Source organism: Thermobia domestica, chromosome 9, assembly GCF_964235325.1.
Source record: "Thermobia domestica chromosome 9, izTheDome1.hap1.1, whole genome shotgun sequence".
Classification (NCBI taxonomy): Eukaryota; Metazoa; Arthropoda; class Insecta; order Zygentoma; family Lepismatidae; genus Thermobia; species Thermobia domestica.
In genome coordinates, this window is record NC_137462.1 from 109,270,298 (window position 1) to 109,290,029 (window position 19,732).

The 19,732-nt window shown below is 36.8% G+C and overlaps 1 protein-coding gene across 1 annotated transcript in view; it reads left to right on the forward strand.

The window, feature by feature from the left end:
- Positions 1–18,365, forward strand: part of LOC145694921 (serine racemase-like) — a 34,265-nt gene extending 15,900 nt beyond the window's left edge. The window contains exons 4-6 of the mRNA XM_081771690.1: positions 1,697–1,908; positions 11,956–12,185; positions 17,942–18,365. Of these exons, the coding sequence (XP_081627816.1) occupies positions 1,697–1,908; positions 11,956–12,185; positions 17,942–18,088 (589 nt within the window). The 3' untranslated portion in view covers positions 18,089–18,365. The remainder of the gene's footprint in view (positions 1–1,696; positions 1,909–11,955; positions 12,186–17,941) is intronic.
- The last annotated feature ends 1,367 nt before the right edge of the window (positions 18,366–19,732 follow it).

Genomic DNA, 19,732 nt, shown 5'->3' on the forward strand with positions numbered 1-19,732 from the left:
ATACGAAAATTAGAATGAGTAAAACAAAATGTTGCTAAATGGACAAGAAAGTTTTATTTTCGTTTCATTGTTATTATTTACATCTCTTTTGATATGAAATTTGCCACATACATGTCTTTACCGATTATAGACGTATTAACATTATAAGAAATACCGGGCGAATTCGTTATCAAATTATATTCCTACAACAACATATTTATAGACATAAATATAACTCTACCTGTCTCCATAGCTGAATGGTGGAGCTCCGAAGTTGACTATTTTCCATATTTTTTACAATTTATAAATTGTACTCCCCGTCTTTGATGACCCAATACTTGGCGGGAAAATTTTTTTTCGACAAAACAAAAAAAAAATGTCTCTCTTAAAAACGTCCAGTTGCTATAAAAAAAAAAAAAAAAAAAAAAAGAAGTTTCGACAATATCTGAGATGGTGATGGTACTTTTTTTGCCTGAGTTGAAATGGAAGGCACCAACTCTCAAAAATCCTATTTCATGCTTTGTACGATACGGACACGGACCCAAAAATATAAACAGTCCGTACAAAATACGGACATATGACAACCCTACTACAATCTCTTCTTCAATCAATGCGCAAGACTATTGAGCTGAGCTGTTGCACAGTCTGTATCTTGTACGGATGATACCATGGTCTTTTTTTTTTCTCCAAAGTTAAAGGTGTTGTTGCTTCGGACATGTGCAATGTTCTTGCATGGCAACGAGCTGTGTTTTGAGAACTTTGGTGCGAAGCATGGTGTTCAAGATTAATATTTTCTGGTGTACGCTCTGCCCTAGGGTCTTTCATATTTCTTGCTAATTACAGAACCAGTTTCTCACCACTGATTCACCTACCTGGTAATAACTTTTCTATTCGAACATGTAAATGTCGGTACTGCCCACGCCGCAACTCCAGCTAAACGACAACAATGTTCTTGCTGCGAACAAAGGCTTCCACCGCTTAAACACGCATGTGCACTGGCCAATGATTCATCATGAATTAAATGGCAGACCGCTGATGTAGAATCATGGCAACTAGCACCGCCACAAACTTTCGTTTGGTTGATATATATGTATCTAAATTGATATATGTATACTAAATTCCGGTACTTGCAAATAGGATAACGATAAGGTACAGGTATAAGTTTTCATGTCTGAAGGCAGTAAAACATGTAAACAGCAATACTGTAGACAGAAAATTCGTTTTTTATTGCAATTACTGTGATACCTACACAATACCTTCAGAACTCCCTTATAGCTATATGGTCAACGTACCCGCCTTCGGCGTGCAAGACCTAGGTTCGATTTCAGGTCCACGTAATTCCACATTTCATATTGCCTCGCTGATAAACAGAACGCTAAACTCCAAATCAACCATCAACTAATACCTTCTGGACGTTAATTTACAGTTTAGGTTATAACTAGCTCTACTTATTACTACTAAAGTAGATTTCTCACGTATATTCACAACTGAATTTTTACGCGATTGATTTTGCCAAAAGGAAAAAAAAAAAAAGAGTAAAGAAAAAGTATATAATAAAGTCAATTAAGCACTAGAAAAGTTTCGCTCTTCTCTTTCTCTCATGTCGAGCACTGAGAACAACGTTGTAGGATGAAATATACTAGAAGTTCCCCATATCATTAGTTTAATAAAATTTTAATACATAATAATATTTATTTTGCACTTGCCAATTTTTCAGATCAGAGACTTGTGAGAGAATATCAAAGGAGCTGGGGTATGATATTATTCATCCGTTCGATAACTATAGTGTAATGGCTGGTCAGGGTACCATTGCTTTGGAATTTTTGGAACAAGTCCCAGATCTAGATGCAATATTAGTGCCTATCAGCGGTGGTGGAATGACGGCTGGCATTTGTGTTGCAGCAAAAGCATTAAAACCCTCATGCAAAGGTAAATTATGTAAATTCAATATATGCACTATTTTATTAACATCTTTGTGAAAACTATTTCTTTAAAATTGTTTCCAACATTAAGATTTACGGATTTGCTAAGTCTTTGTTGGTTATTACAATTTATTATTTACTTTATTTACTAAAACACTTCACCATTAAAACACGGCCATCTTGTGATGGTACTGGAATGAGACTTGCCAAATTCCAAGCAATAGACAAAATATTCTTAATATTATGTTCAGTGGCGTATTTATGATTTTGTTTCGGGGGGGGGGGAGGGCTTTGCCTGAAACTGTGAAAATTCTGCAAGATATTTCATATACTTTACTATTGTAAGATTTCGGGGAGCCCGGAAGCCCCCCTAAATACGCCACTGATTATGTTACACTACTTTCCAATTTTATACTTCCATATTTTAGACATGAAAAATAAATAATAAAAAGTAAATTTCAACAGCTTTACAGAGGTTGATTCGTTTATTGAGCCGAAGTCAGTGTGCAACTGTACCGCGTATTCAGAACCCATTGCCATGAGGTAACCAACAGTACGTCGTTAGTCATTCAGTAGAGCAGTGTGGTCAAGCATAGTCTGATGCCGTCGAAACTGAACAGATTCTGGGAGAGGTTCCTTGCATCCTACTCCGACTTGAGTCCACAGCGTTGCACATCGTAGCAATGTGTCAAGCTTGTAATTTTCGTGTAGGTTGTGCCAATGTGTATCATATTGTACGGAAATATGCGGCACAGATTTTTGGACCCACCACATCGACGCGAGCAGCTAGAAACCGGCCTGCCTTGAAGAGGACCCTGTTGCAGTTGTGTGTGTTTCGGTGTATGGCGACCTTCGAAAATCTCATACAGCGTGCAATGGCCAGTAAATGCCGCACAGCGCAGGCCACAGTCAACTGCGTCATTCACAAGGATTTATGCCTCACAGTTGTTTGCAAAAGCAGTGCGCATGTCCTGAAACCGTGTCTTGTGGCTGAGCGAAAAAGGAACAGCAGGAAGCTTATGAACATCTCTTGGGTAATCGGTGCAAATTTGTTAATACCCTTGATGAGGCGTGAATTTACTTACAGAATGTGGTAAAGTTCGTGCCATCACATACAGATCTGTTGGCACCAAGGGTCAAAGCACGTTCTTCCGTCAGTGCGCAGAGTTTTTGAGTTGAGTTCAGTTGATTTTGAGTTTAACGTCCCGTTCAGCAGCGAGGCCATATGAGACGTGGACCTACTGATTAACGGGAATCCGAACCACATGAGCTCCCGCTAGGAACGCAGAGTTTTTCACAAGAGTTTATGAGTAGCCAATTTCTCGTACGGGGAAAAACTGCGTCTCCGAAACGTCAGAATCTATGCCGCATACTACCAGACTAACGTCCTGAGTGAAATGTACAAGCATGAAATCCCAGCATTGTGCGAATAAGACATCTAGTCACATGGCGAAAACATCGCTGGAATTCTATCGCCGTATTGAACAGGAAACTAGAATTTTAGCAATTCCCTTTTCGGACATTTCTGTCTAGAGTCCAGATGCCAGCCCAGTGGACTATTGTGATTTCAGACCCCTCAAGCGTCGCGAGTCCCATCGTCGAGTCCACACCGTCTCCGGCCTGTGAAAAAGTATGCTGCTCTACCTTTCAGGTACTTGCACAAAATAATGTTCTAACGATTCATTTTGTTAATTATTTCTCTGTTTTATAAGCTTAAAGTTATTAATCAAGATGCAACAGTATTATGAATCTGTTCGTAAAATTCTAAAGCAGACTCTAGTGAACGCAATCATTTCATCTCCTGAATTAACACTTCTTTGAAATAATACCGAAAAGAAAAAGATTTAAATATATATATATATATATATATATATATATATATATATATATATATAGGGTTTTCATAAAGTATGGACGGATTTAATTCGCTTATAATTTACATAAAAATGCTCATATTGAAATCAAATAAAGTGCAAACGGTAGCGGAAGGATTAAATTTTTACCTGTAATCTGCACCAGCTCAGTTGATTCACCGCCACACCTCCACCTGGGCGCCATTTACGTCCACACATTCGCGTAGGCGGCGCTCGAATCCACTCACAGCGTTCCGCCGTGTTTGATCCGAAATGCCAGCCACAGACGCCCTGATTTTGTCCTTTAAGTTCTCCAAACCACTTGGCTTCTTTGCATAAACTTCCGTTTTCACATGACCCCGTGCCGGCTTTTTGAACTCTTTGGTGAACTTTCGACACACCAGAATTGGTGATTTTAGCTCTGCGTACCACAGAACACATTGCGCTTTCTCTTTCACCGACGCCATCTCTGATACAGTAAAAAAAAAAAAATAGTCTTCTCAGAGGAGTTTTTCATTTATTTATTTCTTTAAAAGAAACACACACCAATACAGCTTACAACTTACTTTTAACAGTCAACATTGAAACAACAATGAAAACAACAATGGATGGAATTTGGTAAGAAACTGACCCTTGCCCTCCCTCTCCCTCTCTCAACGTGTTCAGAGTTGCCGCTTATCTAACAGTGTTGCCAACTAAAAATTTAATCCTTCCGTTACCGTTTGCACTTTATTTGATTTCATTATGAGCATTTTTATGAAAATTATAAGCAAATTAAATCCGTCCAGACTTTATGAAAACCCTGTATATATATATATATATATATATATATATATATATATATATATATATATATATATATATATATATATATATATATATATATATATATATATATATATATATATATATATCGAAAATTTGAATGTTTCTTAGTGTTAAAAATCTATCTAACGATTTATCTGATTCAGTATAAAATAACTGATACGTTGAGGAGAGTACGAGGTTTCATCTAAATAATTAAAGGTAATCTGATATTGATTTATTTAAACCTTGATACTATGTTGTTAAATAAAGAGAATATGATGAAAGCATAATAAACTACGCTTCGGGGATTTGTTTCCCAGTCTCTTGTTATAGTCCTCCGATGTTCGATATAATATAGAAACTGTACTCTAACATTTTTTTTAGTAAATTTTGTTGCTCATAAATGTAGGGAGGATATTACGTAAGCCAATATAGGAGTCCTAAACGTGGCATACCTTATTAGTCGCGTCAAAAGTTCACAAAAAGTCTTATTCTTCAAAAATAATGCTGAACTGCACCGTGAAACGATATGATGTTAACCTGCACCTGAAATCAGGGTTGGCAAAAACCATGGTTTTTATTGAAAAAAAAAAAAAACTTTTTTTGGTTTAAACTTTTTTGTTTGTTTGTTTAAACCAGGATTTTTTGATTTAAATAATTTGCTCTGTGCATTTGTATCACATATGGAAGTTTGTTTCAATTTGGTGTTATGCAACAACCGGGGTCTCATAAGTTTAAAGCGCAGTCCAAACCGTTGCTCGACTTACATCCGAAACAAATCGTCCTCCATTTGAACTCGAAACCGGGACTAATTGGCCACAAATGTGATACGTCTGCCGAAAAAAACACGTAAAAAAACGTTTTGTATGTTTAAAACTTTTTTTTTTATTGTTGTTTAAAACGTTTTTAACATTTAAAGCAAAGTACTTTGTTTTAAACAAAAATAAAACGTTTAAAATGTTTATCCTGTTTAAAACAATCATCTAAATAGGCATATATATTCCATTTTTACACGCTCACAGGTATTGCTTGCCATCTATATTCAACCGTTAGATCAAATTTCGGGAACTTCCCTAATCTCGAACTGTCCAAATGTTCAATTCCGGAAAAAGAAATCGGAATTTTCCCGATTTCTGTTCACTGAATATGTAGTTTCTTTGTGTTACGTTCTACTGGTCGTCTGCATTCCTAATTTTTAAACGCCCATTGACGCAAATGCTGTATCAGGGCTCTAAACCTCAATGGATCATTACCTAATTAAGGCTGGAAGATGGTTTTGGAACCAATTTATCCCTGAAGGATGCAGCTTTCCGCTGGTGTGCATTTTATTTATGTGGGGGTATCACGTGGCGGTGGGAGGAGGGTAAATATCGTGATCTTTTGTTTCTTTTTAAACGGTTTTTGGGAGCCATTCCCCCTCTTGGGGGATAGATTCATAAACATTGGTACGTAAATCAATGAAGTAGGCCACTACATGGTAATACTTGTAATTCTTGCTTATATGGGGGAGCAGGGAGAGGGCAAAGTTAGCCAATTTTTGTAGTTTCAGTTTTTTGACGTAAATTACATTTATTTTTACAACAAACATCAATAGCTCAGCCCCTAATTAAGCTAGAAAGATGATTTGGTACCAAAGTATTCCTGAGGAATCAAGCCTTCCGCTAGTATGCATTTTATTAGGGTTGGGCACGAGTCGAGTCCAGTTTGATAAACGGCTCGCTCGTTTAAACTCGTTTTGAAATCATGGCTTGATTAGACTGGAAAGCGAAAGTCATAAGAAATGTAAGCAGTAATATGGAACATTTTTAGTGTTGCCCAGAAGTTGGGACACTGCTCGCATCTCGTCTCATCTCTATTAACAAGATGACTATGGATTTTTATAACTAGACAACCTCAAATGTGAGCACCAATGTAAATACCGGTATATACTGTAGTCCTTACCACCAAAGCTGAGACCTGCACGATGTAACTTTTGAGCCGAAGCAGAAGCCCAACCAAGGTAGTGATGTTAACTGGCTCAGTTCGGTTCAACTGAGGAGCAGCTCGAGCCGACTCGGTTGAGATGAGGCATCGACTCGGCTCAGGTGAGCCATCGGCTCGAGCCGGCTCGGTTGGGTGAGCTGTTGGCTCGGTTCGATAGTGAATGAGCTGTGAGCCGAGCCGCTAGAGCCGTTGAGAACCCGAGCCGAGCAGGTTTGAACATGTTTGGCCGACGCAGTCTAACTTTTAACGATTTTTGGTTCGAGCCTGGATACTTGCTCCTCCGGAACTGAAACCCAGAACCTCGTTAACAATGTCCTTGCCTTCTTGAACGGCCCTACCGGGGGAGAGTAGTGGCCACGGCCCTTCTCCCAAATGGCGACTTACACGTGCTGTTGGTTCTGGGAAGAGATACTGAGTATGTCAGCGTGTACGTGGTACCTCAACACGTAAAAGAGGGGTAGTCCCGTATTGCTTGGACGATCCTACCGGGAGGGGAGAGTCGGATTCCCGCCTGCTAGGAGGACCAAACGGAAGCGGGAAAGGACCAATCCCAGATACCTGGGTAACGGCTCTAATTCCGCGAAAGGGAGGAAACCCTGTAGGACATGGCCCGGCTCCAAACTCAAATGTTGACTTAACACGTACCATTGGATCCGGGATGAGGTGTGAAGCATCTCGAAGTGTGTGTGGTACTTCTACACGCGGCGGTTGCCAGTTGAATGATAGAGGTAGGAAGGGCCGGGACGCAAGCCCCCTCGGGCATTGCCTGGGGTTCCCGGATTGGGTTGGACTCTGCCGGGTTGTGGTCATACCGTGGGATTCGGTAGCATATGGGAACTAATCCCAGGAACCTGGGTAACGGTGAACATGTGCGGGAGGTGAGCTTGCCTTATAACGCTCAGGCACCATGCCTGCAGAGTATGGTAGGGCCTGACTCGCTAGCAGGACCGCCTCCACCAGTAGGTGACTGGTAGGCACTTAAGTCTTCGGTCTGGTCGCGCAGTGGGCGTATCCCACTCCCTCAGTGAATGGGGGTTACACACTTAGGTGTCAAGATTAAGGGACAAATCTTGGCGGTGCACATCGTGCACAAGGACCTAAGTCCAATCATGAGCAACTATGAGCGGGGTGCCTTGTTTGGCGGTACCCGTCCATCAAATAGACCGAACGGTCGCGGGCATGTTCTCCATGTATGCAATTAAGCGTGGATTAGTAGACCACTAGCATCAACGTGTCCTTGCCTCCTTGACTTCACCTTTTCCGAGGTCAGCAGTCAACTAGTTTTTAGTATTCAGATATAAACCGCCTATCATTCATGTTTATACACGCTGGTGTTGTTATAATAATAATTTGTAGTAATAGTAACTATCATTGATAATAATTATATTGTCTATGTAGGATACTTGAAGAAAATACTTGAATCTACACACAGAATTTGGCTCGATTTGGCTTGACTCGACTCGAAACTCGAGTCGACTTGGAGGAAATTTTTCGAGCCGAGTTCCCGAGTCGAGTTTCAATGAAAACTCGCTCGAACTCTCTCGTGCCCATCCCTACATTTTATGTATGTAGGGGGTATTTATGTACGGCCGAGAGAGGGAGGATGAAGGTCGTCTTTTAAATTTTTCATCAGATTTTGGAGGCCATTCCTCCCCCTTTGTGGTACACCCACAAAAATTAGTATGTGAAGCAATGAAGTAGTCCCCTACATGATAGTAACCTGTATATGTACTTGTGTTTATAGAGAAAGAGGGGGTCAAATTTGGCTAATTTACATTTAGTTTCAGAACGGTTCCATATAAGGCAAGATATATTTTACTGAAGTGGTCTAGAAGCATAATTCTTGTTCGTATACATGATGTGTGTAGCAAAAATGATTTACATATGGACGTGGTACTGTCGTGGGGGAGGGGAGAGAATGTCTAATTCAATGAATGTTTTTTCTGTGCATTTTTTTAATACTTCCTACATAAAACGAATTCATTACGCAATGGCAGCAATGGCTACCACTTCTTATATTATTGTCACAAGTATGTGGCCTGCACATTAGCATCATTTTGTCAGCGCAGGTGACTGCAAGAGTTGCCAGGGACCCGCAAAGTCCATATTTGCATATTTTTTAATGATTTTTATGTCTCTTCGTTTCTACAAATATGGCGGGAATTTCACGAATGTTACCTCGTTGGAATCTGTAGTCTATAAGCTTTCCAACTGTGTATAAATCATGACTCTGTGATAATTAGAATTGTCACCAGAGCCCCGAACGTGAGAGTCTACCATTTTGTTAAAATCCCTGGCGGCCTTCTAAAGGTTAATTGTGTTGTTATGCCGTAGACACTAATCATTGTTAGCTATCCATGTTGCAGATAGAGATGTATCTTGAAAACTGTTTAGTTAAAGAATGTCATTTGCTCCTTGTAGGCTAGTCACTGCTCTTTTCTATGAGTTGTATTGTATTTGTCAGAGTATTTCTTCTAGCTTATGAGGTGAGTACTGTTCATTATTATGGAAATGATAGTGACCAAAAAATACTCAAGTTTTGAATTTGTGAATTTGGATCTTAGGATAGTGTATAGTGTGTTTAACCTCAATTATTCTTGGAAATTAAAAAATGTTCAAATACTTGGTTCAAATACTTGAATTTCTGTTGGTTTAGTTATACGCACATTGATGTACAGAATTTCGGTCAGTAATTGCTGTTATAATAAGAATATAACTCTGCTTGTAATTTACTCCATGCACAAATCCTGCGGAGGATGGGTTGTTTGTTAGAAAAATAAATTAACTTCTTCAATCTGATATTTTTGTTGTTTTAAACATGTCCAACAACCATAAAAAAAAACACCAACAATTTGTTTAAAACGTTTAAAACAAACTGAATAAAACAGCCCTCGTTTAAAACATGTTTTAAACATATCAATCCTGCTCCTGATACGTTGTACTGATCTTTACATACTTTTAATATGATTGTCAAATTGTCAAGTCATTTGATAAGGACAAAAAGAAACAGTTGCACAAGTGGAACCATTATACAGAATTACATATGGACAATTTCAAAATATTGCAGAGTACAGAAGAACTAATTAAGTCCAAGTTAGTCACTACGACTTTTATTAGTCCAGGTTAAAAAATACGACTTAATTTGCGTATCAGTATGAAAAGTGAATAAAGATACGAATTATTTGAGTCCACTTTGGCTCTGACCCATTTATACATAAATAGACACCAAAGATACTTCTGATTTCAGTAAATGCCTCTCATGGGGTTTGTATGACCCCCCCCCCCTTCCAAAAAAAGTACGGTATTTCGATGTATTTTATCAATAGTAAACATTAAAACGAAACAATATTTAGAATTTTTCTTTGAGTGCAATTGCATAACAATAATAATAAACTAAAAAAAATCACAAAAGAAACATTCATAAACTTATTTATTTATTTATTTTTTTTTAAAAAAGTTGCTTTTGTAGTATAATCTCTGAGTAATGAATGGGGAATTTAGGTCTGAATATAATACGAATAATATGCGGGAGTGACACGCGATAACCCACAAATGTGTGTTCATCAAGATTTTACGAACACTTACACTTTTACGAACATTTTTCGTTTTCTGGTTTAAACCAGTTGGTTCTTTTAAAAAAACCAGCTGGTTTAAACCAGCCAACCCTGCCTGAAATACAATAATATATTAATGTAATGGTAGTCAATTGCGTCCGGTGTTTGACGTATGAATAAATGTTTCAATAAGGTATACGAGTAATTATTACATGTATACATAAAACGAGGGTTGTTAACGTTATTCCTATTACTGAAATGGTGTATGTTGGCAATGTAAGAATATGAGCACGTATACTTGCAGTTATAGAAGACTAACAATTAAATATTCTAAAGCTATTACTATACGACCAAGATAAACTGATATTAATAAAGAAACTGCTCGCTCCTACTTGTAACACATAGTATGGCATATATATCCATTTCTTCTTCTTCTTCTTCTTCTTCTTCTTCTACTACTACTACTACTACTACCACTACCACCACCACCTCCTCCTCCTCCTCCTCCTCCTCTGCACGTTGTAGATATAACCAGAACATAGTACCATAAAGTAACGCATGGCAATGACATGTACCGTAATAAGTAGCAATGACATATTATAATGTTGGCAATTTTGTAGAAACGAACGAAGATATTACACTTCCCTCTCTCTTAAATGTACTTACTTACATTTGCTGTTATTTATTTATTGGTCAGTCCGACAAAATTACATAAAAATAGTTATTGTCACAAGAAAGTAACTTATAAGAAGTAATCGTTAAAATATGTTCAGATCTAATTCAACTTACAAAGCAATTCACAATATTAGCAGATATTAATACTTTTAGTGATAACATGTGGAGTGTGTATGAAAAGTGTAGCAAAAAATATAAGAATGGGCAAGAAGTCTGTAAGTAATCAAACATGCGAACTGTAGAAAAGGAAGATGTTGAAGAATGATGTGCTGTCACTAATTTTGATTATTGATTTAGAATTTAACTTTATAAATATTTATGTTACTAAAATGGAGACCAAAAATAACGAAGAGTTATTTTGTATTATGAAGCATATGTTGAATCAATGAAATATTACTGTAAGATAGCAAAGCTGCAGATATTAATTTGTGAATTATTATGTTGGAAGTAGTTAGTTGCCAGATTCGACAGATCATCATATAATATAATGGTTAAAGAAGAGGAATATTTGCAATTAATAAAAGTGCAAAGGCATAAAATTGTAATTAAACCATTTTTAATTGGAAGAATCATAGTTCATTGTAGTTTTTATTTGAAAAAAAAAAAAAAAAAACAGAATATCATGTGTCTGAGAAATGGTGAATTAGGTGAACTGGTGAATTTTAAAAGGACTTAAAATGAAATTTAAGAAGCTTGTAGATTGGTCAATACATCTTACATCTAGAAGGAAAAATAATAATAAAATAATTTTAATGTGAAAAGAGCAGAATAAGTGTTTGGAGATCAGAGTACTGGCGATAATAGAATCTAACAGTATCTAATGGCAGAGCTATTTTAGAAAAGAATACATTACACGCAGACATCGCTCTGATACTGTAGCTGTTGTTCCGTTGTCAGGTATTCCATTCTGAACGAAGGTTTATTGGTTTACAAGTGTCTTACAGCAAAGTAACACATAAAGTATACAAATGAAATATTTGATGGTTCGGGATTTTATTGCCAATTAAACAGTTAAGCTTAACATATTTAACACACCTGTTAAATTAATAATTTCTTAAATATTCCACACTAAATGAGTATTATTGGTATATATATATATAAATATATATATATATATATATATATATATATATATATATATATATATATAGCTTCAGAAGTTACTTTTGTGTATAATTTCAGTATTTGCTGTGGCTCCGGAAGGTAAAAATTTACAACCATGTCTCGAAGCCAAGGCTCGCTTATGGCTCAACCCTCCACAATATCTAACAACGATCGCTGATGCTCTTCGCTTTCAACAAGTAGGAAATTTAACATTTCCTATTCTGTGTGACTTAGCTGAAACGACGGTATTTTCTGTAACCGATAATCAAATAATTGACGCAATGAAATTAGTTTGGGAAAGATTAAAGGTAAGTAGATTTTAGAGTACTGTGAATGCTGAAGGAACAAAATAATTCAGAAGTTTTATAGTAGAGTAAAGTTTAGAAATAAAATGAACAGCTGGGAATATCAATTAAAATACATTATCAATATCAATAAATTGCGTGTATGAAAGAAACATACACAATTATTATATATTTATAATTGGAGACATCAAACCTTCATCTTTGTTATCATTATGTTTCCATTACATTTATTTAACTCAAATATAAAATTCTTACCTTACCTTGTATTAGAGACCTGCACGGGCCGAATTTTTCGGCCCGAGCCCAATCCAGCCCGAATGTACACTCATGTCCAAAATGATTGTCGCATATCAATAACTGTCTTCTTGTAAGAATATAATTTGAAAATGAGTTTGCAGGGTACTTTTAGTACTGATACTATGTGTATAATCGGGAAATGTATATCTGTGGTAAATTTCATAGGAAAAGAATTATAAATACGAGAATTAGAATGAGTAAAACAAAATATTGCTAAATGGACACGAAAGTTTTATTTTCGTTTTATTGTTCTTATTTACTGCTATTTTGACATGAAATTTGCTACATTAATGTCTTAGCCGATTATACACATATTAACATTGTAAGAAATATCGGGCGAAATCGTTATCAAATTATATTCGTACAACAACATATTTATAGACATGGAACAATAATTTTGGACATGAGTGTACCTAGGCCCGGCCCAGCCCGAGCCCGAAAAATTTTAAAAGTTTCATTTTGTAACATTTTTCATGGGCACACTTCTTCAATGTTTGCCTTTATTCTAATTATCGTTTAACGAAAGTCAATAATTGTTAAAGAATTGCAATTAATCGACCCCAGCCCGGCCCAACCTGAAGAGAAATCAGTGTCGGCCCGCCCAAGCCCAGCCCGGCCCAAAGAAATAACAGAGTCGGCACGCGGGCCGGGCCGGGCTTCGGGCCGAGCCCGGCCCATGCAGGTCTCTACCTTATATCCCGAATACGATGAACGGTCTGTTATATTTGAGTCATTCATAATGCATTCTATAGCAACAATCAGCAGTTATTATATACATTTATTTATCTTCTTGGACGTTTGCAAGAGGGAGAGGGTAAAAAGAGGGCCGTAGCCCCTTCCTGAAGTTCAACTGATTCAATAATTTGAATTATTTTCCGGCCACGAGCAATATTTTCAAAATGTAATTCTCCAATATTTTATTTATATTCCAACTTTTAGTGTAAAAGTGTTGTATGATGCTAGGCCAGCAAAATACAAAAGAATTTGTCTTTTTGCTTAAAGTTATGCCATGAATACCATCTATTTTCTCCCACTTCCTTATTCCAAAAAAATTCTTTCACAATCGTTCATTTTCCTTAATTATCCTCTGTCTTCGTTTACAAGGCATAAGTATGGAACGTAAAACTAGAAGTTCATTTTCATTCACTTCACCGTACAAATCATCTTCTTGATGAGTTTACTCTGTCTTTGCCCTTCGCCCAGGGGTGTAGCCACGGGGGGGCCCATCGTTGCCAGGCTCCACAAATGATTTCCTGCCCCCCCCCCCCAAATGACCAGCTTTTAAAACATCATTGTAAGATTACCTCTCTTCAGTCACTTAAAACTAACAGTTTACATATAATTAATAATTTACGGTAAAATAGTATGGAAAAATACTATTTTACCATACCAATCGAAAAATAGTATGGTATCTCCTCCTTATACCAATCGGAAAACAGTATGGTTTATTTTATTAATTATTTATTTATTTTTATTTTTTATCTTTTTTATTTATTTATTTTTTTACAGCAGATTACACAATTTACTGCGATTCATATTTGACACTTTGAAGACAAACGTTTCAACAAGGTACTATAAATACTACCATAAAACAATGGTACTAATAGCTATGCATGCGCACGGGATTCCCCAAAGGAACGGAGGGATTCCCCGACATGCTGTAAAGGAAAGAATTGTCACACATTGTTAATCCCGTGCGCACACGTAGCTGCGTTTTCAAATATGCATTTTTCAATAGAGTAGGTACGACTTTCTAAGTGACGTTTTTAACCGCACTCTCTACGATGTGTTGTTTCTAAGCTGTTAGTCTCTGAAGTTCATGTTCCAACGCTTTCAACACTCTGTCATTCCTAAACGGGACGGAATTTCCCCCTTGTTCACTAGGACTTTTTTGCTTTTTTAAGATGTACTATCACCCGTCCAAGTTCGTCCACGTAGTTACCGTTCACCCTGTATATATAGATAGATAAATATTTCCATTATTTTGAAAAGTTGCGAACTATAGCCTATGTAAATTGAATCACACAGAAGGGATTCGAAGACGCACTAGACACCAGCATGACTAGTGAAGAACCCTGTGTGTATTACAATACAATAAAACTCCGTTTTGTGGCTATTGCAGCATTGCATTCACGCCACACGCTTTTCTGGAGTTAGTTGTTAGTGATCGTAACCACCGCTTTAAAATTCCTTCGCATGCCCACTTGTATCGCTATTTCTGATAATATTATTTAAAACTTCTGATTCGAATCATTACCCACTTTTTTCTTCGAAGAAGTTTCGCATGTGAAACAGAAGAAACATTTTTTCGTGGAATAATATTTTCCGCGACGGAACGATGCACGATTTGCAGACCTAAGGATATTAAAAACCTAATTCGTCGGATATTAATGTCGTACTACTTTTTTATTATTATTATTGGATTTGAATATTTTTGAAGAAATCGAGTTTATTCGCATTCTCGCACTGATTTAGGAAAAAAAAAAAAAAAGAATTTGTAAAGTGGTAAACTGAAGTCCGAAGTACAAAGAAGATGCTCGAAAGTGTGTTCTCAAACGAGATGTCCTGCTCCTTCACGTGTTCAGCCACTTCGAATCTATGGTCGAGGAGGAACAGAACTTCGCATCGTCGACACTGGCGAACTTCAAATGCACGAAGCATCCTGGATCTCGGAAGAAGAGGTCGATTTATTTCTTTAAATCCTGTTTTAACTGCATCTTCCGCAGTACTTTCTCCTTGCCAATCACCAGTGACCTAAAATGATGGGTGCGATCTCCTCGGGGAAACGACAGTAGTATTGAAGAATTAGGATTGGTTAATTAAACAACTTTATGGGGATAAAATATTATTACGAGTCTACCATTTTCTAATACTTTGATTTGTTGGCGAAAAACGCTACAAATATATTCACAATAATATAAGTATTTTGTAATAAAAAGTTCTACCATTAAAAATAGTATTTTTTATTGTAATAACTCCTAAAATAATCAAAATAACGAAAAAACAAAAATCAAAACGTGTTACGTAACAAAGAGGAGGGGTTTGGCCTTGCGTTACGAAATGTGACAAGCAGGAGGGAGAGGGGTAAAAATTGGTCAAAAATAGCGTTACGTAATATGTGGACGGCCCCTAGAACAGGAAATGAAACATAGATGTTAATAAAATAATTGCTTTTTCTTTTAGTCACGAATAATAAATAAATATATTTGTCAGGAAATCTTAAAGTAAATTAGTGAAATTTCAAAGAAAATCAGCTTTATGTAGATTGAGGGCCTGTGTACAAGGGCTTAAACTAAAATAGTTATGCACAAAGGTATGTTTGGTCCGGGACAGTAATCATTGGTTAAACATAATAAAAACTTCCTGGAATTTAATTTATGAAGAAAAAGCGAATAATAATAATAATAAGCTAGAAACCAGTGTTTTTTAGTTTCCCGGAAGGAAACCAAAATTTTCCTTTTTTCATGCCTCAAAAACACTAGCTGCAACATAATTTCTTTTGGCTTTGTTGCTGCCCCCCCCCCCCCAAAAAAAAAAAAACGACGGGTCCCTCCTACATAAACCTGCTGGCTACACCCCTGCCTTCCCCTATCCGAAGCTAAGCCTTAGATGCCAAAAAATCTTATATATACGAGTACAAAAGGATTACAAACTGCCCCCTCCTACGAAAAATCTTGTGGATGGCCATATTTATCTTAACCTTCATTTATAACGCATTAATCACTCTTTCATCTGCATGTTCTTCGCTGTATTCTATGCCAGGAGTGTGACCAAAAAAACAGTCAACGTCTTTCTGCAACTGAATATTCATTCACTTGACATATTGGTGTACGAGTCCAGTGTTCCTTTTGTACTGTTTCTTACCGAACAGAACTTCTTTAAAATAATAAAAAAATATAAAACAACAAGAACAAATATCCGCATATTTTTTTTAAAAATCTTATTTGTTTTGGGTTTGGAAGGTTGCTTTCTTGAAGCGGGAATAGCGTTTTCCTTGCACCTTCCATTTTCCTTAACTACGTCGACCCCACGATAATCTTATAACAATGGCGTGAGAATGGAATTGTTAATGAAATATTGTACCTCCCTGCCAACGTTTTGATGTAGTATTCGGTTACCGCACATACTTTTCTTCTTAAAATGTTAAATACAATTTTACATTTTATGAATAAATCAAATTCTAATTTTTCTGAGATGGATTTGCCTTGTAAGAAGTCCAAAACTGACGAGTAAAAGTATGACGCACTTGGAAGCACAAAAATAATAGAATATCCACATGTTGTGACCAGTGACGACGCTAGGCGGGTGCCTGTCTGCTGGTACCACCCCTCCATGTTTTATTTTAATGTAGGTCGAATAATATAAAAAATGTTAATTTTAGGTATGCAAGAAAAAATATAGTTGACCCCAGAAATGTCTCTGGCTTTCCGCTTCCCTTATCTTCAGAAATTAAAGCTTGCGTCGTCAGTGGTTGTGTGACTCCTGTGATTCTCTACCTTGTGGCTGAACAAAATAATCCTGTGGAAAGTGGAAATAACCACACTAAACGTCCGACTGGATCCAAGGGCTTTTTCCTTTCGTTATTAATAACATTATTAATTACACTCTTCCGGACAAATGAAAGATATCAGGAAATTTAGAAGTAGTACATTGTTTGTTGCAATGGTCAACGAACAGCGAAAAAAAAAAAAAAAAAAAAAAAAAAGCTACTTAATTAGTCAGCATTGGACCATGTTGCATCACAGGAGAACCCCACCTTTCACTGAATAGTAATCTTGGAGTAATTTAGATTGGAATCTTTAACGCAACCGATGAGGATATTCAATCGGAGATAACAGATTAAGATATCATTCGAGTATCCCAACCAAAAGTAAGAAATTGTCAGGTGAATAACTTCCAACAGTCACTGATTTTTACTTGCAGTCTACCTACTCTCTCGAGTTCGTAATGGCTGTCTAATATCAGCTCATAGACCAAACATGAAATGAAATGACATGGTAAGTTTCATCATTTCGAGAATATTAGACAATGCGACAACTGTTATTTGTGTGGATTGTAGCCTGCGGCATGTGGATATGTCCTGTAGACTAAAGGAAGTGAATGATAAACGCACGTGAATGGTTATAAATATGTCAGTGGAATAAAGAGGATACGGAGAACCCCGAGAAAACCCGTAGACGCACGATCGTATATGTTACACTCACAGACCTGGACCTGAATCAGATCATGTTAACATCAAGGCAAATCTCGACCACTAAGCCACCGTCCATCTAATTCATGTTCAAAATGTTACTAGTTTATTTAAAAAATACTGAAATACATATTTTCAGAATTAACTTATATTTGTATTTCATTCATCATTCACAAATCTCAACATGAGATACTATGGTACAGCACACTTCATAGGTATAAGTACAGTTTTATTGTTTGTGCTTTTCCTGCTATTCCTTCTCTTTTTTCAGGTGGTAATAGAACCAGCAGCTGGAACGGGTGTTGCTGCAGTCCTTTCAGACCAAATGAAAGATATGGATAAGGAATTGAAGAACATCGGTGTTGTTCTTTGCGGTGGGAATGTTGATTTGTCCAAGCTTCCATGGATAAATTTATAATTGTCTTTTTATCTGTGAAGATTCAGAAATATAGAGGAGAAAGCTCAATTAGAATTACTGACTTTTCCATATCAAACAGCATTTCGTCCTATATCCTTAATTTCTTCAATGTTTCGGCTAAAAATGAAGATAGGTTTTGTGGAATGTTTTAGCGAGAAAAGTGGACAACAAAGATTTTTTACGTACATTGTAAAAATAATTGTAATCCAGATGAACGCATGCAGTTACTGGTTAGATATTCTGTGATTCCAAACATTGTGCTGGGCTTATTTTCATTTTGTAAATTGAAGTTACCCAACGATGGTTTCTTTTTTTTTTTTTTTTCTTTTTTCTTTTTTTTTTTTTAATCTAAAATTCCTTTATCAGAGTTTAATTTTGTACCATTTGAAAATAAAAAAATGAATCGATATTTGTTTTAAGAATGTATCTTAGTTGGACAAATTAATCTTTGTTCCCCTGAATTAACTAAAGCTGAGAATAACAAATTATGTAGATACGAAGGTCACCCAGAATAATTCCAAAGATGAACGTTGAATCTGAATCTATATATTTCCTGAAAAGGTTTGTCGAGAAGTTCCAAAACAGGTTTCAATTCCTTGCCCAGTCAACAATAAGTCATTTGGTATCACAATTAATGTGTTATAGCTAGATGTGACACATTCAGTCTATTTCAGTTTCTATATTTTCATCGATTTCACTTATATACGTTGTCATATCAATACATTCATTATATATTCGTCAACTGCTCATCTAGATGAGTTGTTTAATAGGTCACGCAGTACAAAAACGTTCAATAGATTTTGTTACTAATTAGGTGAAAACTAGTCAGGTGATAAATTGAGCTAATTTACTCGATCAGAAAAGCTCCTTCGTAGCTATATAAAGCCGATTGGTCATCCTTCAGACTTTAAGCCCTCTTACCACGACAAGACTCGGGTACTGAAAGGAAAGAAAGCTCCTATTGAATATGGTTTGCCGGAGCTTATGCTTTTGTTTTTGACCATGTGTGAGAGCCATGTAACTCACACGTCACGGCAGTTACGTGGCCCGGCAACACCATTTTGCCAGGAACCGTGAGTACAAATCAGGTATAAAGTTTTAATTCCACTTACTTCTCATCATAATGAGCATGGGTGCTGTGCTTACAAGGAAGGGTCACGCAGTGGCTCCGCTGAGATCCGAACGAGACAATTGTGTTTGCATTTGATACGTCATAACTAGATGAATCCCAAAGTTATACGTGCCACCGGGCGGAATATCGTGAGTTACACTAAATTTTGTAATATAAAAGCTATAAAGCTGGCAGAATAGTTTGAACCGAGTCATTTGTTCGGAAACGGTTGGGTAAATGGAAAACTCGGCCAACACGTATCCCATCATTCTCAACGACAAACTTTTTGGGTTAAAAAACTTTGTCCCAGGATCCCCCGCAGGGTCCCAGAAGGGGTCCAACTCAAAATTTTCAAATGGAAAGTGGGGGTTAAGTAGCACAATATTTGAAAGCTGTTGTAAAATGAAAGAAAATGCAGCAAGTTTCGACTCTCTACAACAACCCTGTGCAAAATGGCGACGGGTAAAAGTGTAAACAAAAACTTAATTGAAAAGTTCATATAAATCGGAAACGGTGAGACAAATGTGAAAATA